The sequence below is a fragment of the Podarcis liolepis genome (assembly GCF_965112155.1).
Source record: "Podarcis liolepis genome assembly, chromosome: W".
Taxonomy (NCBI): Eukaryota; Metazoa; Chordata; class Lepidosauria; order Squamata; family Lacertidae; genus Podarcis; species Podarcis liolepis.
In genome coordinates, this window is record NC_139568.1 from 22,216,353 (window position 1) to 22,235,934 (window position 19,582).

General features: G+C 46.7%; 1 protein-coding gene and 1 long non-coding RNA gene across 2 annotated transcripts in view; both read right to left on the minus strand.

Moving 5' to 3' along the window:
• Positions 1 to 19,582, minus strand: part of LOC310697725 — a 951,570-nt gene that overhangs the window by 837,095 nt on the left and 94,893 nt on the right. The gene's annotated exons all lie outside the window — the stretch shown is intronic.
• Positions 13,141 to 19,582, minus strand: part of LOC310697688 (four and a half LIM domains protein 1-like) — a 37,258-nt gene continuing 30,816 nt past the window's right edge. The window contains exons 4-6 of the mRNA XM_083484384.1: positions 18,081 to 18,250; positions 13,975 to 14,161; positions 13,141 to 13,492 (exon numbers count right to left, since the gene is read on the minus strand). Of these exons, the coding sequence (XP_083340510.1) occupies positions 13,338 to 13,492; positions 13,975 to 14,161; positions 18,081 to 18,250 (512 nt within the window). The 3' untranslated portion in view covers positions 13,141 to 13,337. The remainder of the gene's footprint in view (positions 13,493 to 13,974; positions 14,162 to 18,080; positions 18,251 to 19,582) is intronic.

Consider the following 19,582-nt stretch of genomic DNA (forward strand, 5'->3'; position numbering starts at 1 on the left):
TGGCTCCTTACCTCTCTCACACTGACCTAGCCACTGTGATCCACACAACGGTCACCTCCAGGCTTGATTATTGTAACTCGCTCTATGTGGGGCTGCCCTTGAGACTGACCCAGAAACTCCAGCGGGTGCAGAATGCTGTGGCGAGACTCCTTATGGGGTCCTCACTGTGGGATCACATTCACCCGGTGCTATACCAGCTGCACTGACTCCCGGTGGAGTACAGGGTCAGGTTTAAGGTGCTGGTTTTAACCTCTAAAGCCCTATATGGCCTAGGACCCTCGTACCTACGGGACCGCTTCTGCTGGTATGTCCCACGGAGGACCTTACGGTCTTCAAACAAAAACATCTTGGAGATCCCGGGCCACAGGGAGGTTAGGCTGGCCTCGACCAGAGCCAGGGCTTTTTTTGGGAAAGGCAAAGTTGTTCAGCTTTAGGAAGCAAATGAATGGATGAAACGGAAGGAATGAATGTAACGGAAGATATGAATGAATGAAACCAAATTAGCATAGCGATATACACAGAACATAATAGGAAGCAGTGGTTGTTGAGCTATTTCTATTCTTTCATTCTTTTTTTAAAATTTTGGGAGGGGGGAGATCCCTGAGGGGCCAGAGATTGACCAGGAACGCCCTGCAATCTACCAGTAGATCGTGATCTACCTGTTGGACGTTCCTGTTCTACATGATTCTGTTCCATAGACATGGTACAGCCTAGTTTGCGGGACAGGAATGTTTGGAAATCAGGCGCAAAATCAAAATCAATTGGGCATTTCTCTGAAAAGTGGCCTTTGTCCCAAATTTCTTGGCGTCTTCCGGCGTTGTGAACCTCTGCCTTTTCCCCTTGAAGAAGGAGATGCCCTCTGGGAATTCCCACCTATGTACTATCGAATTTCCTTTTAGGGCTTCTACAACAGGTTTATATTTCTCTCTTCAATCGCCTGGTTGGGATTATCTTTTTTTTAAAAAAAAATAATTTTTATTAACAGGCCAATCACATCACATTATCCAAATCACATTAGTTCCAAATTATACAGCCAAATTTTAAATTTTGTTGGGGGTACCCATACATCAAGCTCCGCACGAGTCCAAACATCACTTATGTTACTGCTTTAATTAGACAGTTCTATCCAGTTCAATCCAGATAGTCCTTTATTACTTTCTTTCTCTTCTTGTTCTTATCGTTTATTCCTTTCTTTGCGATCTCTGATAATTTTCACAAGCAGATTGAAAACAGGCATCCTTTGTGTGGGTTTTGTACTCTTCAAAGATCATATCACTCAGGGACAGCCTCTGTTCAACGCTTCCAAAAAATAAATAAATTAATTGTGAGGGTTTGATTAGCTGCTTGTGCGTGAAAACGTGCTCCCTCAGAGTTTGTGCGACCCCACAAACCTCCGTGTGTGACGGAGCTCCTCAGACATGTCTGCTCTAGTCACTAGTAGAGTCCGACAGTGGCTGTCTGCGGAAGCGTTTCCAGCAAAGAAGTTCCTTAACGGAAACGCGTCTCCTGGACTCACGGCGTGACAGTTTCCTGCGAGGTGTGGGTCTCCCTATGGGAGACTCCGATACCTCCCCACTGTTCTCGCTGGAAGCCTCCCTGAGCCCTCCCTCCTGCTCGCATTCCCTCAGAGACCCACTCCTCCCCCTGCTGGTCCCTGCTTCAGCAGTTGAGTCTCTTTCATCCTGCCTGAGTCCCTCCACCACCTGATGCTCTGATGGCAGTTCCCTGACATCCACCTCCCCTCCAGGGCCCCCCTCACCCCCTCCCAATTCCTCCCCCCTGGGAGGTGAAGGGCTAAAACCCCGAAACGAATCTTCCTCATCTTCTGACGTCTCGAACAATTCTCTCCATCGATCGTCGTCCTGGCCAGCTGAATCCTCCTCCTCTTCAGAATCTGGGAACCCCTGCAACTCCTCTTCCTCGTCGGTGGTGGCAAAGTATTCCCTTCGGAACCTCGCTACAGGCTGAGGTTTACGTGGGAACCTCTGATGAAAAGTCTCTATTAAAACCTCGTCATTGACATCCTCTGCCCTAACCCAGGTGTTTTCCGACTCCGGTTCCCCTTCCCACATTACCAAATACTCTACTTGATCTCCCTTCCACCTGGAATCGAGGATCTCCGCTACATGGTAGCTGTGTTCCTTCTCCTCCATTGCTGGTCCCCTAGTGACCCTCCCCTCACTGTCTCCTCTATACGGTGACAGCAACGACCTGTGAAAAACTGGGTGCAGCTTCATGTGGTTCGGTAACCGGAGCCTGAAAGCCACTGGATTGACCTGCTGTATGACTTCAAACGGACCCAGCCTTTTGGGTCTTAATTTCTTACAACCTCCTTTGAATGGCAACCCTTGGGTTGACAGCCACACCTGGTCCCCCACCCTGATGCTTTCACCTTCCCTTCTGTTTTTGTCTGCCTGCCTCTTATATTCCTCCTTAGCCCTGTTTAAGTTGAGTTGGAGCTGGCGATGGATCGCTTCCATTTCTTCCACGAACTGTTCTGCAGCTGGAACGCTCCAGTTCTCCCCCTCCCCCCCTGGGAAGGCTCTGGGATGGCACCCGTGATTAGCCAAAAAGGGGCTCATCCCCGTGGACACGTTCTCTGCATTGTTGTAGGCAAATTCTGCCAACGCCAGCTTCTCCACCCAATCATTCTCTCTGTCATTAACATAACACCTCAAATATTGTTGGAGAACCCCATTTGCTCTTTCCGCCTGCCCGTTGGTTTCAGGATGACGGGCCGTCGAGAAATTAACCTCTACATGCAGTAAGCTCATGAGCTTCCTCCAGAACCTGGAAGTAAATTGTTTCCCTCGGTCTGAAACCACCCTCAAGGGGGCGCCATGCAACCTAAACACATTCTCTACAAACAATTTGGCGGTTTCTTCTGCTGTAACCGCATGTGAGCAGGCTATGAAGTGGGCCATTTTAGTTAACAGGTCTACTACAACCATGATGGCTGTTTTCCCTCTAGACCTTGGCAGATCAGTCATGAAATCTATTGCCACTGCTTCCCACGGTCTCTCAGGTGTGGGCAGTGGTTCTAATAAACCAGCCGGCGCCTGCCTCTCCCCCTTGGCTCTTTGGCATTGTTCACACCCTCTCACATACTCCCGCACATCTTCCCTGACCTTGGGCCACCAAAATTCCCTGGTAACCAGCCACATGGTTTTGTGTTGCCCAAAGTGCCCTGCTGTGGGGCTATCGTGCAGCTGCTTGAGTACCTTCTCCCTCAATTCCCCTTCAGGTATATATAACGCTCCCTTATAATACAATGCCCCATTTCTCTCCTCAAAACCACCGGATTTGTCTTCCTCCCCTCTGAGATCCCTGAGTTTCCCCTGGGCGTATGCATCCTGCACCGTACCCTCTACCAATTCCCTTTGCCCCACCAAAGTCGCCCCACACACCCAGCGGTCCTCTGGAATGATATGGGTTTCTTCGGGTGCTCCCTCCCCCTCCAAATATTCAGGTTTGCGTGAGAGAGCGTCCGCCCTAACATTCTCTGGGCCTGGCACATAACAAATCTCAAAGTTAAATTTGGAGAACTCTTGGGCCCATCTCAACTGCCTTTGGTTGAGCACTCGCGCCGTTCTCCAGTACTCTAGATTTTTATGGTCCGTGCACACTTGCACTTTATGTTGTGCACCAACTAGCAGATGCCTCCATCTCCGGAACGCCTCATGAATAGCAAGCAGTTCTCGGTCGTACACCGTGTAGTTCCTCTCGGATTTGTTCAGCTTCCGCGAGAAGAAGGCACACGGACGCCACTCTGACTCCTCCTTCCCCGGCTGCAGAAGAAGCACCGCCCCTATGGCTCTGTCAGATGCGTCTGTTTCAACCCTTAGCTTCTTTCGTAAATCCACATGCAGAAGTTGTTCTTCAGAGGCGAAGGCCCTTTTCAGTTCCTCAAACGCTCGCTCCGCCTCCGCCGTCCATACAAACTTCTTTTTACTGCTGAGACAGTCAGTGATGGGCGCCGTCAGATGGGCGAAGTTGCGGATGAACTTACGATAAAAGTTTCCAAACCCTAGGAACCTCTGCACATCCTTCTTGGTTTTGGGTGTTTTCCATTCCAGCACTGCCTGTACCTTGCCGGGATCCATGGCCAATCCCTTGTCTGACAGGCGGTACCCCAGGAATTCCACCTCCTTGGTATGGAACCGACACTTCTCCAGTTTGACCCACAGCCTGTTGGCTTGCAGTCTGCTCAACACTTCTCTGACGTCTCTCACATGTTGCTCCTCATTCTCAGAATACACCAACACATCATCTAGAAAGGCAACGCAATTCTTGTAGAGCAAAGGGCCCAGCACGTGGTTCATAAAAGATTGAAAACACGCGGAGCCGGCTTGTAATCCAAATGGCATAACGAGGTATTCAAACGCCCCCAAAGGGGTAAACATGGTGGTTTTCCATTCATCCCCTTTCCTTATGCGTATCAGGTTGTACGCCCCCCTTAGATCCAGCTTTGTGAAAATCTTTCCCTTCCTCACCCTGGTCAAAATATCATCAATTCTGGGCATAGGGAACGCCACCGGTTCAGTCACTGCATTCAGCCGCCTAAAATCACATACAAGTCTCGGCTTGTCCGCATTTTTTTTGTCCACAAAGAACACTGGGCTCCCCCCTGCTGCTTTGGACTCTCTGATGAAGCCTCTCTTCAGGTTCTTGTCAATGAACCCTCGCAACTCCTGCATTTCCCTGTCTGACATGGCATACAACTTGCCCACGGGAAGCTGTGCTCCAGGGAGTAAATTGATCTGACAATCAAAGGGTCTATGAGGTGGTAGTTGGTCAGCTTCCTTCTCGCTGAACACGTCGCTGAGATCTGCATACTGTGGTGGTACCTTCACCTTCCCCATTACTTCAGTCCCTGCTAGGGTGGCTTGGGCCCCTGCTGAACCCTTTTCCCCTTTGCAGTGTTCTAGGCAATGTGCTGAACCAAAGGACACCACTCTTTGATGCCAGCCAACCAGCGGATCATGTAGAGCTAGCCAGCTCATTCCCAAAATAATGGGAGCGCCTCCCAGGGTGGCCACATTAAACGCTATCAGTTCTGTGTGCCTTGCCACCCTCATTATCATTGGGACAGTCTGCAAGCGGACTCCTCCTCCCAACAACTCCCTGCCATCAATCGTGGTCACCTGCAGGGGGTTGCTTAAAGGGATGGTCTGTATCTGGTGTTCAGCAGCAAACTCCTTGCTCATAAAATTGCAGGAGCTGCCTGAGTCCAATAGCGCCTTTATTTTTAGGGGGTGCCCATTCTGCAGCTCTAGCGACACTTCAATCACTAGAGCAGGTCGAGGAGCTTCTGGCACGGGCACTTTCACTGCTCTTTGGCCTGGCTGCAGTGCCCCAATTGTGGCAACCAGGCGTTGGCTTTTACCTGCTCCGCTCCCCCTTCTTCTCCCCCCTCAACAGCTCCCACCATCCCTTGCCATTCCTTCCTCTGGGGGCAGACTCTGGCAAAGTGGCCTGGCTGTTGGCAGAGATAGCATTTCCGGGGGCCCTTTCCCTCCTTCTTAGCTCCCTCGCTGGTTTTTGAAAATGCGCGCGCGCGCGCTGTTCCGATTTCCATCGGCTCTGCCGGCGGGAAAGCTGGCTCAGGAATGTCTGGAATGCGCAACTCCTTCCAACGTTCCCCTCTCCCTTCCCGCCTCTCCAAGGCTCTTGCCTCCTGCCGCGCTCCTATGGTCAGCGCAGATTTGGTCAGCTGATCCATAGACTCCGCCCTGGGGCTCCGTGCCAGCTCGTCTTTCACCCCCGAAGAAAGACCTTCTTCAAATAGCATTTGAACGGGTGCCGCCAATAAATCCCAACTCAGTCTGTGAATCAGCATGGTAAACTCAGTCCAATATTCACGGACAGATCGACTTCCCTGCTTACAAGCCATTAGCTGTCTGCGTACCACCCCTTCCTCAATATCGCTGGAAAACATGATATCCATTGCACGAAAGAACTTCATTGTGTCCTTTAGTATCTCATTGTGCGTTGCCATTAGGGGTCGAACCCAGTCTCTAGCCCCTTTCTCAAGATGCCCAATTACAAAAGCAACTCGCGATTCCTCATCAGGGAACTCATCGAACTGCACATTAAGGGCATATTGCATCTCTGTCCTAAAAGCATGGTAGTCCTTGGGGTCCCCCCCAAATTTCTGCACCAATCCTGGTACCTTTCTGGGGAATTGAGTGGCTCTCCCCTTCTTGTCTGCATCCTGAGCCCTTCTCTCCTCCAGCCTCGCCGTCTGCAGGGCCAGTTGAACCTCCAACGCTCGGTATCTATCTTCCAAGCTTGGACCAGCTCCAGCCCCTGCTCCTCCGGTTCCGGTTGGTTCGCTCATGATGCCTTCTCTTGCACAGGCAGCGTACAAAGACTGTCGGACTGCTGTGAGGGTTTGATTAGCTGCTTGTGCGTGAAAACGTGCTCCCTCAGAGTTTGTGCGACCCCACAAACCTCCGTGTGTGACGGAGCTCCTCAGACATGTCTGCTCTAGTCACTAGTAGAGTCCGACAGTGGCTGTCTGCGGAAGCGTTTCCAGCAAAGAAGTTCCTTAACGGAAACGCGTCTCCTGGACTCACGGCGTGACAGTTTCCTGTGAGGTGTGGGTCTCCCTATGGGAGACTCCGATACCTCCCCACTGTTCTCGCTGGAAGCCTCCCTGAGCCCTCCCTCCTGCTCGCATTCCCTCAGAGACCCACTCCTCCCCCTGCTGGTCCCTGCTTCAGCAGTTGAGTCTCTTTCATCCTGCCTGAGTCCCTCCACCACCTGATGCTCTGATGGCAGTTCCCTGACATTAATCTTTGGTCTGTCCTTTACTTTTCCCAGGCTTGCCAAATAAATCAAATGAATTAGGGGGCTCTGTCAGATCAATCTTGCGTTCCAACATTCCTACTCTTTCAAATGATCCTGATTCTCCTCCCCCTGTCCTTCTTTCACCGGCAAGCCTGTCTTGGCGAGACACCATTTTTTAACTGCTTCATGAAAATTTTCCTCTTTCTCACCGTTCACCAATCCTCTCTCCTGTTATAATCCATCCCACACAGTTCTTGAATTCCTGCTTGTGATTAGTGAAAACGCAATGATCTTATTTCTATCTGGGGTGAAGGGTTATTAATATCACATCGTGCAAAGAAAAAAAAAGTTTTTTCCTCCACCCCCCCTTCATTCCAAACATACAGTCTCCTAGTGGTGATTCATCAGAAGATTTATTTATCCATCAGTCACTCCCGGTCACAGAGATCCATTAATCAGCAGTCTTATCTCTCGAACATTACTTGATATATGTGCTTCAGCTTCATTCCAATCGATGTTTCCAATTATAATTCTGAGCTGAAGCAACCAGCACGCGCTAATTGGAATCGGCGTCAGGAAGATCTGACTTCACTGAGGGCTCATGCCAAGTGTTCGGCACCCCCATCTCTCGGATCAGGGGGTGCATTGTGAACACCGCTGGCAAGGCAGTGCCCCCCCCATCTCCGGGGGGGGTAGGAAGACTGCATACTTCCCATAGCAGCCCCTTAATTACCTCGTATGGGTCAGAGAGATGTTATTGTCGGCCATCTTCCAACACACCACCTGGTGCCCCCCCCCGGTTGGGATTATCTTATGGATAATGATCTCATTTTCTTTTTCTTTTAATATAATATTGATTACATTTTTTCTTTTTCCCTTTATAACGGGGGGGGGGGGCAACTCCCAAGAGACTGTGATCTGAACTGGCAGTGATCTACCCCCTTTCAGGTCAAAGTTGCTGAGCTTTGAGGAGGAAAGCACCATTTTTAAGGGGGCGCAGGGCTTAAATGTTGAGCTTTTTTAGGGGGGCCAAAGTTGTTGAGCTTCTCTGGGGGGGGGCAGTGACCTACCAGTGATCTATTGTAGACGTCCAGTCACAATCTACCTGTTGGACATGCCTGCTTTGTAACAACCAAATAAAATTTCTTCATCACATAGATCTTTGCTCAAATTGGGCTTTGACTTCCTCCCGTCCCCCTCCCTGACTTCCAGATGTAATCACTTTTATCTGAGCATTTCTGAATCACCCTGTTTACCTTGTCCCCATACTTATGATCTCATTTTCACCCATTCTGAGTTTTTTCTTGTTACTAGTTAGTCAAACTTTGTCTCTGGTGTCCATCAATGGTTTGATGTTCCCACGCAAGGCTTCCAGGAACGGTGAAAAATAAGGGACTCCTGTCTGTATGGGACCTGCGAAGGTTCCTGCGGTCGGAGTGAAAAAACGGAATACAAACCCAGGCAAGTTGAAGCAAAGCAGCGAAGACGCTGGACCTTTATTAAAGATTTCTGCGGCAGCAGGGTCAAAGCCAGTCTCGCCAAGGAGGAAAGGAGAAGACTCCAAGCGAGAGATGTTTCTTACTTTTTATACAGTATTGAACCAAGCACACGTGGATTCCCCGTGAGACACTTCATCAGAAGTGATATTGGTAAGAATGCGTGGAGGAAATTGCATGTCACAAACGTTTGCGTTTTATTCCTTTGTGCGCATCGAGGGTTTCATTGTGTTAATCTGCGAATGCCAGGTTTTCTGGAGACGTGTCTGGACCGGACTGTGTGATGCTGATCAGATCTGCATATTGACATGCTATCACCTAGGGCAGGGACGTCCAACTCCCAATAGACTGTGATCTACTTCCAGTGTAAAAAAAAACTGGCAGTGAGCCACCCGTTGTCGTTGGATGGATCAAAGTTGTGGAGCTTTTGGGGAAAAGCCAAGGTGGTTGAGCTTTTTTTTTAGGGCAGCAAATGAATGAATGAAACTGAATATATGAAAGGACTTCCGGGGTGGCGCCATCGGCAATGGCGGACTCCCTCTGAATTGGAGGGACTAGCTCTGTGCGAAACGGGTCCTTTCCGCTACGGCGAAGCGGGGACCCTTTTAAAAATCACAGGCGGATGAAGCCTGTGACCATGGGACTTGGCGGGCACCCTTAGCGCCCCCCAACCCGCAAAGGAACCCACTAACGTGCTCCGAAGCGAAGAGGGGGAAGTGGCGCAGTGCTGTGAGTCAACTGCTATTTCTGTGGAGCGAAACTGCACAGCCGTTGCCGGAGAGCGCTGCATTTTTCCTGGGACATTTTGGCTTCTAAAATAAGCACCCGTGAGTACTTAAACTTTGAACAATTGGACTTTAAATAAGGACTTGCGAGCAGAAAGGAATTGGACTTAAAAATTTTACTTCAATTTGGTACTGAAACGGGAAGGTCTAAACAGGAAGTCAGCCTTCCGTTTCTTTGTAGACAGAATAAAGCAAAGACAACGTAAACTAGAGCTCAGAAAATCGCTTCTAAAGGATTGGCTTTCATCATTTAAAATTGTTGAACCCCCCTTCGGCAGCAGGAGAAGAAGGGGGATCTTTTCTGGACTGTTTAAACCTGCAGAAGTGAGTTTAAAGTAAAGTAACTTTCCATCGTCCTGATCTTGGAGCGGGGTGTCAGGAATGATGTTTGAAGCTCATTGACCAGAGACAAACGCTTTTGACAGATAGCTAAAAGAAGAGAAACATAGTGATTCCATTGTTTCCTTTCGCACCTTAAAGGAACAAATATTGACAAAATATCTGAAAAAAGGAAACTCTGTTGCTAGACTTGTCTTTAAAAGAAAGATTAAATAGAAGTTTTCCCCCTAGAGGGAGACTGTGAAACTGTAACCAACTCCTGGGAGCTGGCAGCTGTTACAGATTACAATCGTGGGAATAGACATCTGACCTTCAGGACAATGTATTCAGAAGCTTGTTAAGGGTTTCAGAACTCACAGGGTTAAAGAGTTCTGAGTGACGTCTCACATTCTTGAGGCGTGGTTTCAGACACTTACGGGAGTGGTTTACTCTGAGTGTGTCAGTGTGTGTCTCGTACGCTATGCGAGAGGAAGAATGTGCGAGCTTTCGCCGGGTGTGATTTATGCTGTTATGCTACACGATTAACGGCTAAGAAGGTAAGAGAACGCCTTGTGTGTGTTCTGATTTATTACCCACACACTGCAACCACTTCTATCCGCTGTGATTTCTCTGCTAACCGGCCAAAGAGGCAGGAGAGGACGTTTCCGTGTTCGACAAGGAGCCGAGGTGCGCAGCCGAAGCCTGCAGGGCTCCATGTATGGCCCTCTTGGCCGCCATAAAGCTCTGTTGTGTGCTTTTTATAAAACAAATGCCCTACTGGAACAGCTACATGAGAAGACGAATTTGATGGCTGATTCGATTAGAAATTTTGAACAGGCAGTGGGAAATTTTGAACAGGCAGTGGGAAATTTTGAACAGGCAGTGGGAAAATATGTGGAGCCCACCCAGGAATTAAATCAGGAGTGTGCCCTGACAGAACAGGCCCAACAGGAATATGAACTTTCGGATTTGACAAACGAACTTGGAAAAAGCCAGATTTGGAAAGAAAAAGTTTGGTTTGGTTTGGAAATGGGGGGTTGGATAGACCCTCCTATGCAGGGATGTTTGGACTTTTCAAGTCTGGCAATGGGCCGTGAGATGTTTGGGATTGTGGGGGCTCTTAATTTTGGAGGGATTTTGAAACATGTCTTTAAATACCACATGGAATTTAGTGTCGATTATGGAAAAGGGGCTGATCTGTCGAGAAGGGTCAAAAATATTGCTAAGCTGGAGTTCCCACGAGTGAAACGAGCAGGAGAAAAGGGAAAATACAGTTACAAATATGAAGAAGAGTTGCGGAAGGGACATGGAAGAGACTTAAGGGCCTCGGATATAAGGATACCAAGTTAATGCGCCAGATCGATGGGATAATAAGGACTGACAAAACCCGGGACCAGGAGGAAGGGACGCTGGATGAAGATTGGATTTGTTTTTATTTCTTTTTTTCACTGCTAGGACTGTTTTATAAAATTGATGAATGTTAGAAAAATGTTGGAATGAAACTACTTGGATTTAGTAAAAATGTTTAAAGAATTATGCAAGAATATTATGGTTATGAGAAGTTGGTAAAAATAAGATTTAAGTTTTAAGTAAGATAAGATTAAAATAGTTTAAGGTAATGTAATGACAGAATATTATGAAATATGGAAAGGATTTGCTGTGACAATTAACAACCAGGATACAAGGAAGGGGAGGAGGAGGAGAAGGAGGTCAAGGAAAGAGGGTAATGATAGTTGAGGAGTTGAGAATAATGGATTTGTTTTTAAATGTTTTGAAATGTTTGTGATGTATTTTTGTTTTTTTTCCCCCTCTCTTATTTTGAATTTGTATATGTATGGTTGGAAGTGGCTTGTTTTTCTTTTTTTCTACTTTGTTTTTCTTTTGTAACTTTAAATTCCCCCCCCCCCAATAAATATCATTTTTTTTAAAAAAGAAGAAACTGAATATATGAATAAATGGAATGGAATATATGAATAAATGGAACAGAATGAGCATTGCGAGATACACAGAACATAATCAAAAGTTGATTATATAAAACACAGTGGAAGGTCCTGAATCCCCAGTCCAATAATAGAACTTAATCTGTTGGCCCACTTTTTGGCTAGGAAGCAAAAGTGGCTGAGCTTTTTTTGGGAGATGCAAAGTTGTTCAGCTTTCTTTAGGAAACCAAAGTTCTAGAGCTTTTCTTTGGAAAGCCAAAGTTCTAGAGCTTTTTTAGGAAGCCAACGCTTTTGGGCTTTTGGGGGGAAGCCAAAGCTAATGAGCTTTGGGGGGGGGGAAATAGATCACTGAGGGGCCAGCGATCTACCAGGAACACCCCAATATCTACCAGTAGATCACAATATACCTGTTGAATGTGCCTGACCTAGGGCATGGGTAGGCAAACTAAGGCCCGGGAGCCAGATGCGGCCCAATCACCTTCTCAATCCAGCCCCCGGACGGTCCGGGAATCAGCGTGTAGAATACGCCCTTTGATTTAAAATGCAGCTCTGTGTTATTTGTGGAGCATAGGAATTCGTTCATTATTATTTTTTCCCCAAAATATAGTCCGGCACCCCACAAGGTCCGAGGGACAGTGGACCCAGCCCCCTGCTGAAAATGTTTGGCGACCCCTGCTTTTGATTGTCAAACAAATATGAAGGTATCATTGCTTGTGGAAAGCGACGTTGCAAAGGGCTCAGGCCGGCTGTTTCCTGGCTTTTGTGGGATTTTTGACACAAGTATTTTGCCCCACCCCACCCCAAGATTCAGCGTTATACAGGCAGAGGGCCTTCTCGGTGGTGGCTCCCTCTCCCATCAGATGTCAAGGAAATCAGCAACTATCCTGCTTTTAAAAGATATCTGAAGGCAGCCCTGTTTAGGCTTTTAAATGCGGTTGTTCCTGGTCAACGATCCTTTAAAACAGCCCCAAACTCTTTCCCGATCTTTTGCTCCCCAAGAAAGAAGAGCAAAAATTTTCTCTTTCAAAAGCAGCCGTGTGATTTCAGCCCACATCTTACCGCTCACTCAGAAGTTAGTAACCTACCGTACTTTTCAGTGTATAAGACTAGCGTTGTTTTTTTACTAAAAAATAATGTTAAAAGGGGGGGTAGTTTTATACCCGGGGGCAATCTCCCCCCCCCCATTTTCTTAATTTTGAGTCCCCCAAGATAAAGGTAAAGGACCCCGACAGTCCAAAATAGGGGTGTCTTACACATGGGGACATGTTATACACGGAAAAAGCCTGTAATTAGCTGTATGTGCTCAGTTATCAGCAAGTACTGTACTTTTCCGTGTAGAAGACGAGGTTTTATATAAGACTCAAGGCTTCAAAGACCCCTCGGTGACCACGGCTGGTGGGCGATTTGCGGCAACGCCCCCTAAAAAAAGCTCAACAACAAAAATTTTAGTCCCCCCAAAATAGGGGAAGGGAAGTGTGGTCTATGTGGATGTGCAAAGCTTCAGCCTAAATGTCAGCTGACATCCGGGAAGCATGGCAAAAAAGCAAGAGGATGCCAGCGAGGTTGAATCTTTCTGTAAAAAAAATGATTTAAATCAAGTATTCCTGACTAGTGATTGAAATCCAGTCTTCCTGAATCGTGATTGAAATCAAATCCACCCGGGTTATCAGTAAGTACATTTGGATGTGCGAAGCTTGAGCGTAAACTTTGGCGGGCATCCACAGAGCATGGCGAGAAAGCAAGAGGATGCCAGCGAGGTCAAACCTTTCCGTAAATAAAAAAGTGATTTTAAGCAAGGTTAGCAGCAGGTAGGATGCTAAGGCAGAGCTTTTATTGAACATCACGTATCGGATGGGGAGGGGGGAGATGCCAGGCACCTCTTAAGGATGGGGATGGGGAAGCTTAAAATGCGGGCAGGCAAGTGGGCAGGTTGTCTCCAAGCACACAGATCGAACCCCTCTGTGGAAGAGGTGAGGCCACGCCCCCTTTGCCCCTGGCTCCTCCCCTTACAGCTTCTTGGCGCAGGTGGGGCAGTAGACTTGCTCGCTGTGGAAGACGAAGGGCTTGTTGGCCAGCGGGATGGAGCACTTCTTGCAGTTGAAGCAGTAGTCGTGCCAGGAGTGGCCTTCATGGCTGACCACGTTGGTGCCTTTCCCGAAACCTTCCGGTTCAGAGGAGGAGCAGGGAGGGAAGGGTTAAAAAGGAAGGAGAAGGAAGCACACAGGAATAGGCAAACTTGGCCCCCCAGCTGTTTTGGGACTACAACTCCCATCACCCCTAGCTAACAGGACCAGTGGTCAGGGGTGGTGGGCGTTGTGGTCCCAAAACAGCTGGAGGGCCGAGTTGGACCACCACTGCAGTAGTCCAAGCAGGAGATCACCAGAGCAGGTGCCACTCTGGGCAGGTGGGGTCTCATCCTGCATCCCAGATGGAGCTGCCCTGGACACAGAACGGACCTGCACCCCCATGAGTCCAAAATAGGCTGAGGAGCTGGTCCTTCAGAGGCACAGTTGCCCCGTTCATGGCCAGGGGGCCCACCCACAACCAGACTTCTGCCTTGCCAGGATCCGACCTCAACCTGTTAACCGCCACCCGTCCTCCAACCGCCTCCAGGCACTCACCCCCGACCCATCACTAACCCACCTGTGATTGAGTTCTTGCAACCGCTGCATTTCTTGGCCACAAAGGACTTGTAGCAATCGACACAGTAGAATTGATCCTCCACAGCTGTGAAGCGTTGCCCTCCCAGTTTCTTGGAGCAGGTGGCGCACACAAAGCACTCAGAGTGGTATGGCTGCTCCTGGTAGGCGACCCCTCCGCAGGTGATGGCCTGGGGAAGGAAGTCAGAGGTCAAGCGCTGCTTGGACTCCTGGGGAACCATTCGTCCCAGCTGCCCCAAAACCCTGTGTCACCTGTGGAAGCTTTCTCTCTTCTGTTTAAAGCAGGGTGTATAAAAATCAATGATTTAAAAATAAATAAATAAATCAGATTTTTTTTTGGGGGGGATAAATTTGAATTTATTTGACAACCATTTGTATTTAATTTTTTTCATTCAATTTAAATTTTATTTACAGTGGTTTGCATACGTCTTGGTTTGCATATGTTTTGGATTACAAACACGTCCAACCCGGAAGGGCGTGTCCCGGTTCACAACCTTTTTTGGATGACAACCTCTTTTTTGGATTACGAACAAAAAATTTTGGGGAGGCCCCATTGACGAAAGGGCGCCTTGGGCGCCTTGGCTGTTTTGGTTTACGAATGGACCTCCGGAATGGATTATGGTTGTAAACCAACAGGGGTCGAAAAACATTTTTGGCAGTGGGCCGGTCCACTGTCCCTCAGACCTTGTGGGGGGCCAGACTATATTTTTTGGGGGGGAAATGAACGAATTCCTATTCCCCACAAATAACCCAGAGATGCATTTCAAATCAAAGCACACATTCTACTCATGTAAAAACACACTGATTCCCAGACCGCCCACGGGCCAGATTTAGAAGGTAATGGGGCCGGATCCAGGCCCCAGTCCTTAGTTTGCCTACCCATGATTTACAACATAAATCCACCACAACTCAAATCAACAAATCCACCACCATTAGACATGAACGTAACATAAAAGAAACGACAAAATAAAAGACTTCATTTATGCTGTGCATGGTCTCCTTATTTCCTTCTTATAAACTGTTTCCTTTATGAATTATTATTACAATTTTTTTTCAAATTATGACTTTAAAACCCCCACCAAGTCTTTATTTTGATTTAAATGGGATTTATTTATTTTTTAATTCAAATCGGGATTTTAAAAATAAAATCTTTGGGAGGAAAAATCTTTCTAAATATACTTTTCTGTTTAAGTTACATTATAGTCCAAAAGCTATTCATCAGGATTTGTTTTTAAGTGCTAAAACTCAGTCTAAGGTTTGTTGTTGTTGTTTAACCGCATCAGTTAACAAATGTGGATCCATATACTATCATGTTATTGTTTTAGTGAAATAAATTGTTTACATTGTTATGAAGGAAATGATTCTTTTTCTCCTTCCAATCAAGTACAGCAGAAAAATTGTCCAAATAGAAACAGTTAACTTATTAAACCTCATAATCATTTCATCATTATCTGTCAATGTATTTCTAATAGTAGAACCAAATCAGTCATTTTTTAAATAATAATTTTATTAAGTTTTCCATTTAACAATCCAATCATATCACATTAATTATTCCAAATTATACCAATACATATTACATAATCCGAATATTTTGCCAAATTTTAAATTTTTTGTTGTGGGTTCCTATGTTTCGAGCTCAGTAAGGATCCAATCATCTCATATTTCTGCTGCTTTTGATATTCACAAATCCCATCTTCCAGTCTTCTTGTTGTTATCATTTTTCTTCTTAATAGCCTCTGAGTTGTTTTCGCAGGCGAGTTAAACCAAACATTGTTATATTTCTGTGTGAACTTTGTAAGGCTCTCCTTAAATCACCACACGCTGATCCAACAGTCCTGTTCGAGTGGCAGGCGCCATTTTAGTCTGTTCCGATGTAATAAAGTCTTAAGCATCTGCTCATTAATTTTCCCAGACCAGTTGCACCATAAATCAGTCTTTCCAGGGGAGGGTTTGTTGACTCAAAGACACAATCCAAACATGATAACAAAGCAATGGCTCACCTCCCCCTCTGACTATCAATCTCGCAACTTAGTCTGTCTCATAATGGCAGATCCCGATTAAGTGTGTCATCAGAGAGCCTTTCATTTTCTTTCCATATCTTCTAAAAAGCAAAGCCTTTAGTTAATATTTTTGTTTCCACACAGTCTATTCCACACAGTTGTTTTCCAATCTCACTTGCTATCAGTCATGTGACGGTTCTTCTAGGGGAGGGGTTGTTAGGCAGTATCGTAAATAAAAGAAGAAGCTCCCCCCCCCTTTCCGTTCCGTTTCCACATACCGACATAGCTGTAATTCTTAGAGGTAATCTTCTGTTCAGTTCATTCCCGTCGCTTTTAACTTCTCAGTGGCTAGCTTAATTAGCAGTTAAAATATCCTTTCCTTCGCTCGAAACATGTGCATTTACTTTTTATATCCAATCGTTAATCTTAAGTAATGCAACTAGCGTCGCTCTCAGAAGTAGTGTCAGGGAGATCCGGAGCTCACTCGAGGGCTTTCCGTCCAGTGCCCCCACCCCCTCCTCCTTTCGAACTCGGGGGTGATTTATGGGCAGCCGCGGACGAGGCTGCATCTTCCCATCCCCTGGGAAGAAATCGGGAGGCTGATGTACTCCCATAATCAGCCCCTAAATTACCCCGTGTGAGCCAGAGAGATGGTATTGTCGGCCATCTTCCAAGGCGCCCCTAGCAGCCCCCCCCAAATCAGTCATTTTTTTTATTTAACTGTAAAAACTACTCTGAAAATTTATTATTCCAAAAAGGAAACCTTCCTTCGCTTGTAAATATTAAGAGGATGCCAGCAAGGTCAAACCTTTATGTAAAAAAAGGATTTAAATAAAGTCTGACTGACTAGTGATTTAAATCACTAGTCAGTCATGATTTAAATCACGATTTTTTTTTAGGATTTAAGTTGCTGAGCTTTTTTTAGGATTTTACCCCAGGACATATACTGCCATGCAGGCCAGATTAAATTGACCGGCTGGTCAGATTAGGCCCCCAAAACATGCCTGCCCTATCCCTTTCCCCTATCCCATGGGTAGGCAAACTAAGGCCCCATTGCCTTTTAAATCCGGCTGGCGGACGGTCCAGGAATCAGCATGTTTTGACATGAGTAGAATGTGTGCTTTTATTTACAACACATCTCTGGGTTATTTGTGGGGCCTGCTGAAAATGTTTGCTGACCCCTGCCGTATCCCTATCCCCTATCCCTAACTCCTATCTCTAGCCCCTATTCCTATTCCTAACCCCTAACCCCTATCCCTATTCCTATCCCTATCACCATCACCTATTCATTCCTATCCCTATCCCTATCTATAACCCCTATCCCCATCCCCTATCCCAGGGGTGGCCAGCTCCCAAGAGACTGCGATCTACTCACAGAGTTAAAAACTGGCAGTGATCACGATCTACCTGTTGGACATGCCTGCCCTATCCCTTGTTAGGATATTTCCGTTCCACCTTAAAAAACGGACAGGCTGTTGTGAGTCACAGCCTGCGTATTTCCTGCTCACAGGAAGTCTCTGTTTTGTATATAGCTTTTGTTCTCTCTCTGTGCCTCGACAAGCAGGCAGGCAGTCATGTTTTTTCCTTTGTTCTGACCACCGATGAATAAAGCTGTAAATATGCTGCTCTCCTGAGTGCATCTTTCGTTGTGCGAACTCTGCAAAAAGGGCGTGCATGAGTCCTGAGATGTGGACAGCTATTTCCGAGGCTCGTGTCGCTAATTGACTGATACTGTATCTACGGGAGATTGATGGATCATCCTGAGACGACGTGGAGGCATGATGGCCTTTGTCTCCCTGGCAGTATCCCAACATCCCTAACCCCATGAGCGCCACAACCCCATCGCCGCCTTGGACTGGACTGAACCATCCAGGGTTCCCTTGACCCTGACCTTATCTCCACCATATGTCCTCCGTTCAAGAACTGCACCAAGATAGGCCGCGCCGAAAGGAGAGTGGGCACATCTTCCTCCTTCTGAACCAGCGGAGGAAACCCTGATAATGAACACAGCTCCAAGCCCTTTGGAGGAAAGCCAGGATCCGAATGGGATCCAGGTAAGCGGGGGGGGGGGGGTGTCGGCCCAACTTACCTGCTTACACTTTATGCAGGTCTTGGCGAATTTCTGCTCATGGCAGGAGGTGCAATAAATCTCATCATCCTTGGGGAAGAAGCTGGCGGTGCCAATCACCTGCTTGCACTGGCTGCAGGTGAAGCACTCCTTGTGCCAGGCAGTCTTCTTGTATTCCACATTCTGGTCGCCTGCAAAGAGAGGGAGGGAAGGAGGTGGTGCTCGCTGCCAGATTGATGCAATTCATAGCGCTGAGAAAATTGTGATTCAAGAAAGGCAAGCTGACAGCTATAATAATAATAATAATAATAATAATAATAATAATAATAATAATAATAATAATTTATTACTTATACCCCACCCATCTGGCTGGGTTTCTCCAGTCACTCTGGGCAGCTCCCAATTGAATATTAAAAACACAAGACACTAGGGGATAGGGATAGGGGTTATAGATAGGAGTTACAGATAGGAATAGGGGTTAGGAATAGGAGATAGAGATAGGGATAGGGCAGGGATGTCCAACAGGTCGATTGTGATCTACTGGTAGATCCCCGTGAGGTTTTGGTAGATAGCGGTTGATGTCTGGCTCATTGCTGAAACTGACTCCTGCCATGCCCCCTCACCCCACCCTCCGTTGTTGTATGATCTCTGGAAGGGAAGACAGAGTTTTCTCTGTGTTGCTGTTTTGATCCATAGCGATCTTTTTTTGAGTGACTTTAAACCCCCCCCCCTTTTAACGGGGCTTTCCTCCTCCCTCAAAAAAGCTTGACACACACACATACAACGACAAGTTCAAAATATATGAAAGACTCTCGTGTTGTGGCGGAGGAAAGTCACAGAAACAGCATGAAAGAGGAAATGGGGATTTTATCAATGTCATAACTGACACTGCAGATTCTGCATAAGAATGAAATGAAATAATGATGAAAATTAATAATAATAATAATAAATCTCTTGGACTATATTACACTGAATATAGTGGGTTGGGGTTGGAAAAATGCTTGTGTGCTCCTCCAGGTCATAAATCCCATGTGAATCAGAAAGCCGAGCAACAGTTCGCAACTCTGCTTTCTGCAAGCAGTGATGCCTGAATGTTCATTTGACAATGAAAAGGAAACAAACCATTATTGCAGAATATTCTGCTACCAGAGATTCAGTGGGAACCCTCTGTTTCCACTTTTAAATACCCGCCGAAAACTCTATTCCAACAGACAATGAAGAATACCTATTTCCACAATAGCTACCTGATTTCTGGTTTTGATTATATGGTTCTTGCCATCTGGCTTTGTTAAGAGCTGCCTCAGCTCTTAACTATCTACCTGTTATGAAATAATAAATACTGTATTTCCCCATCTATAAGACGGCCCCATGCATAAGATGCCCTCTATTTGGGGGGACTCAGATTGAAGAAAACGAGGGGGGTGAGATGGATCCGTGCATAAGACGCCGTCTCATTTTTGACATTATTTTTAGGGGGGGGAACCTAGTCCTATAAACGGGGAAATACGATAATTTTTAATAAA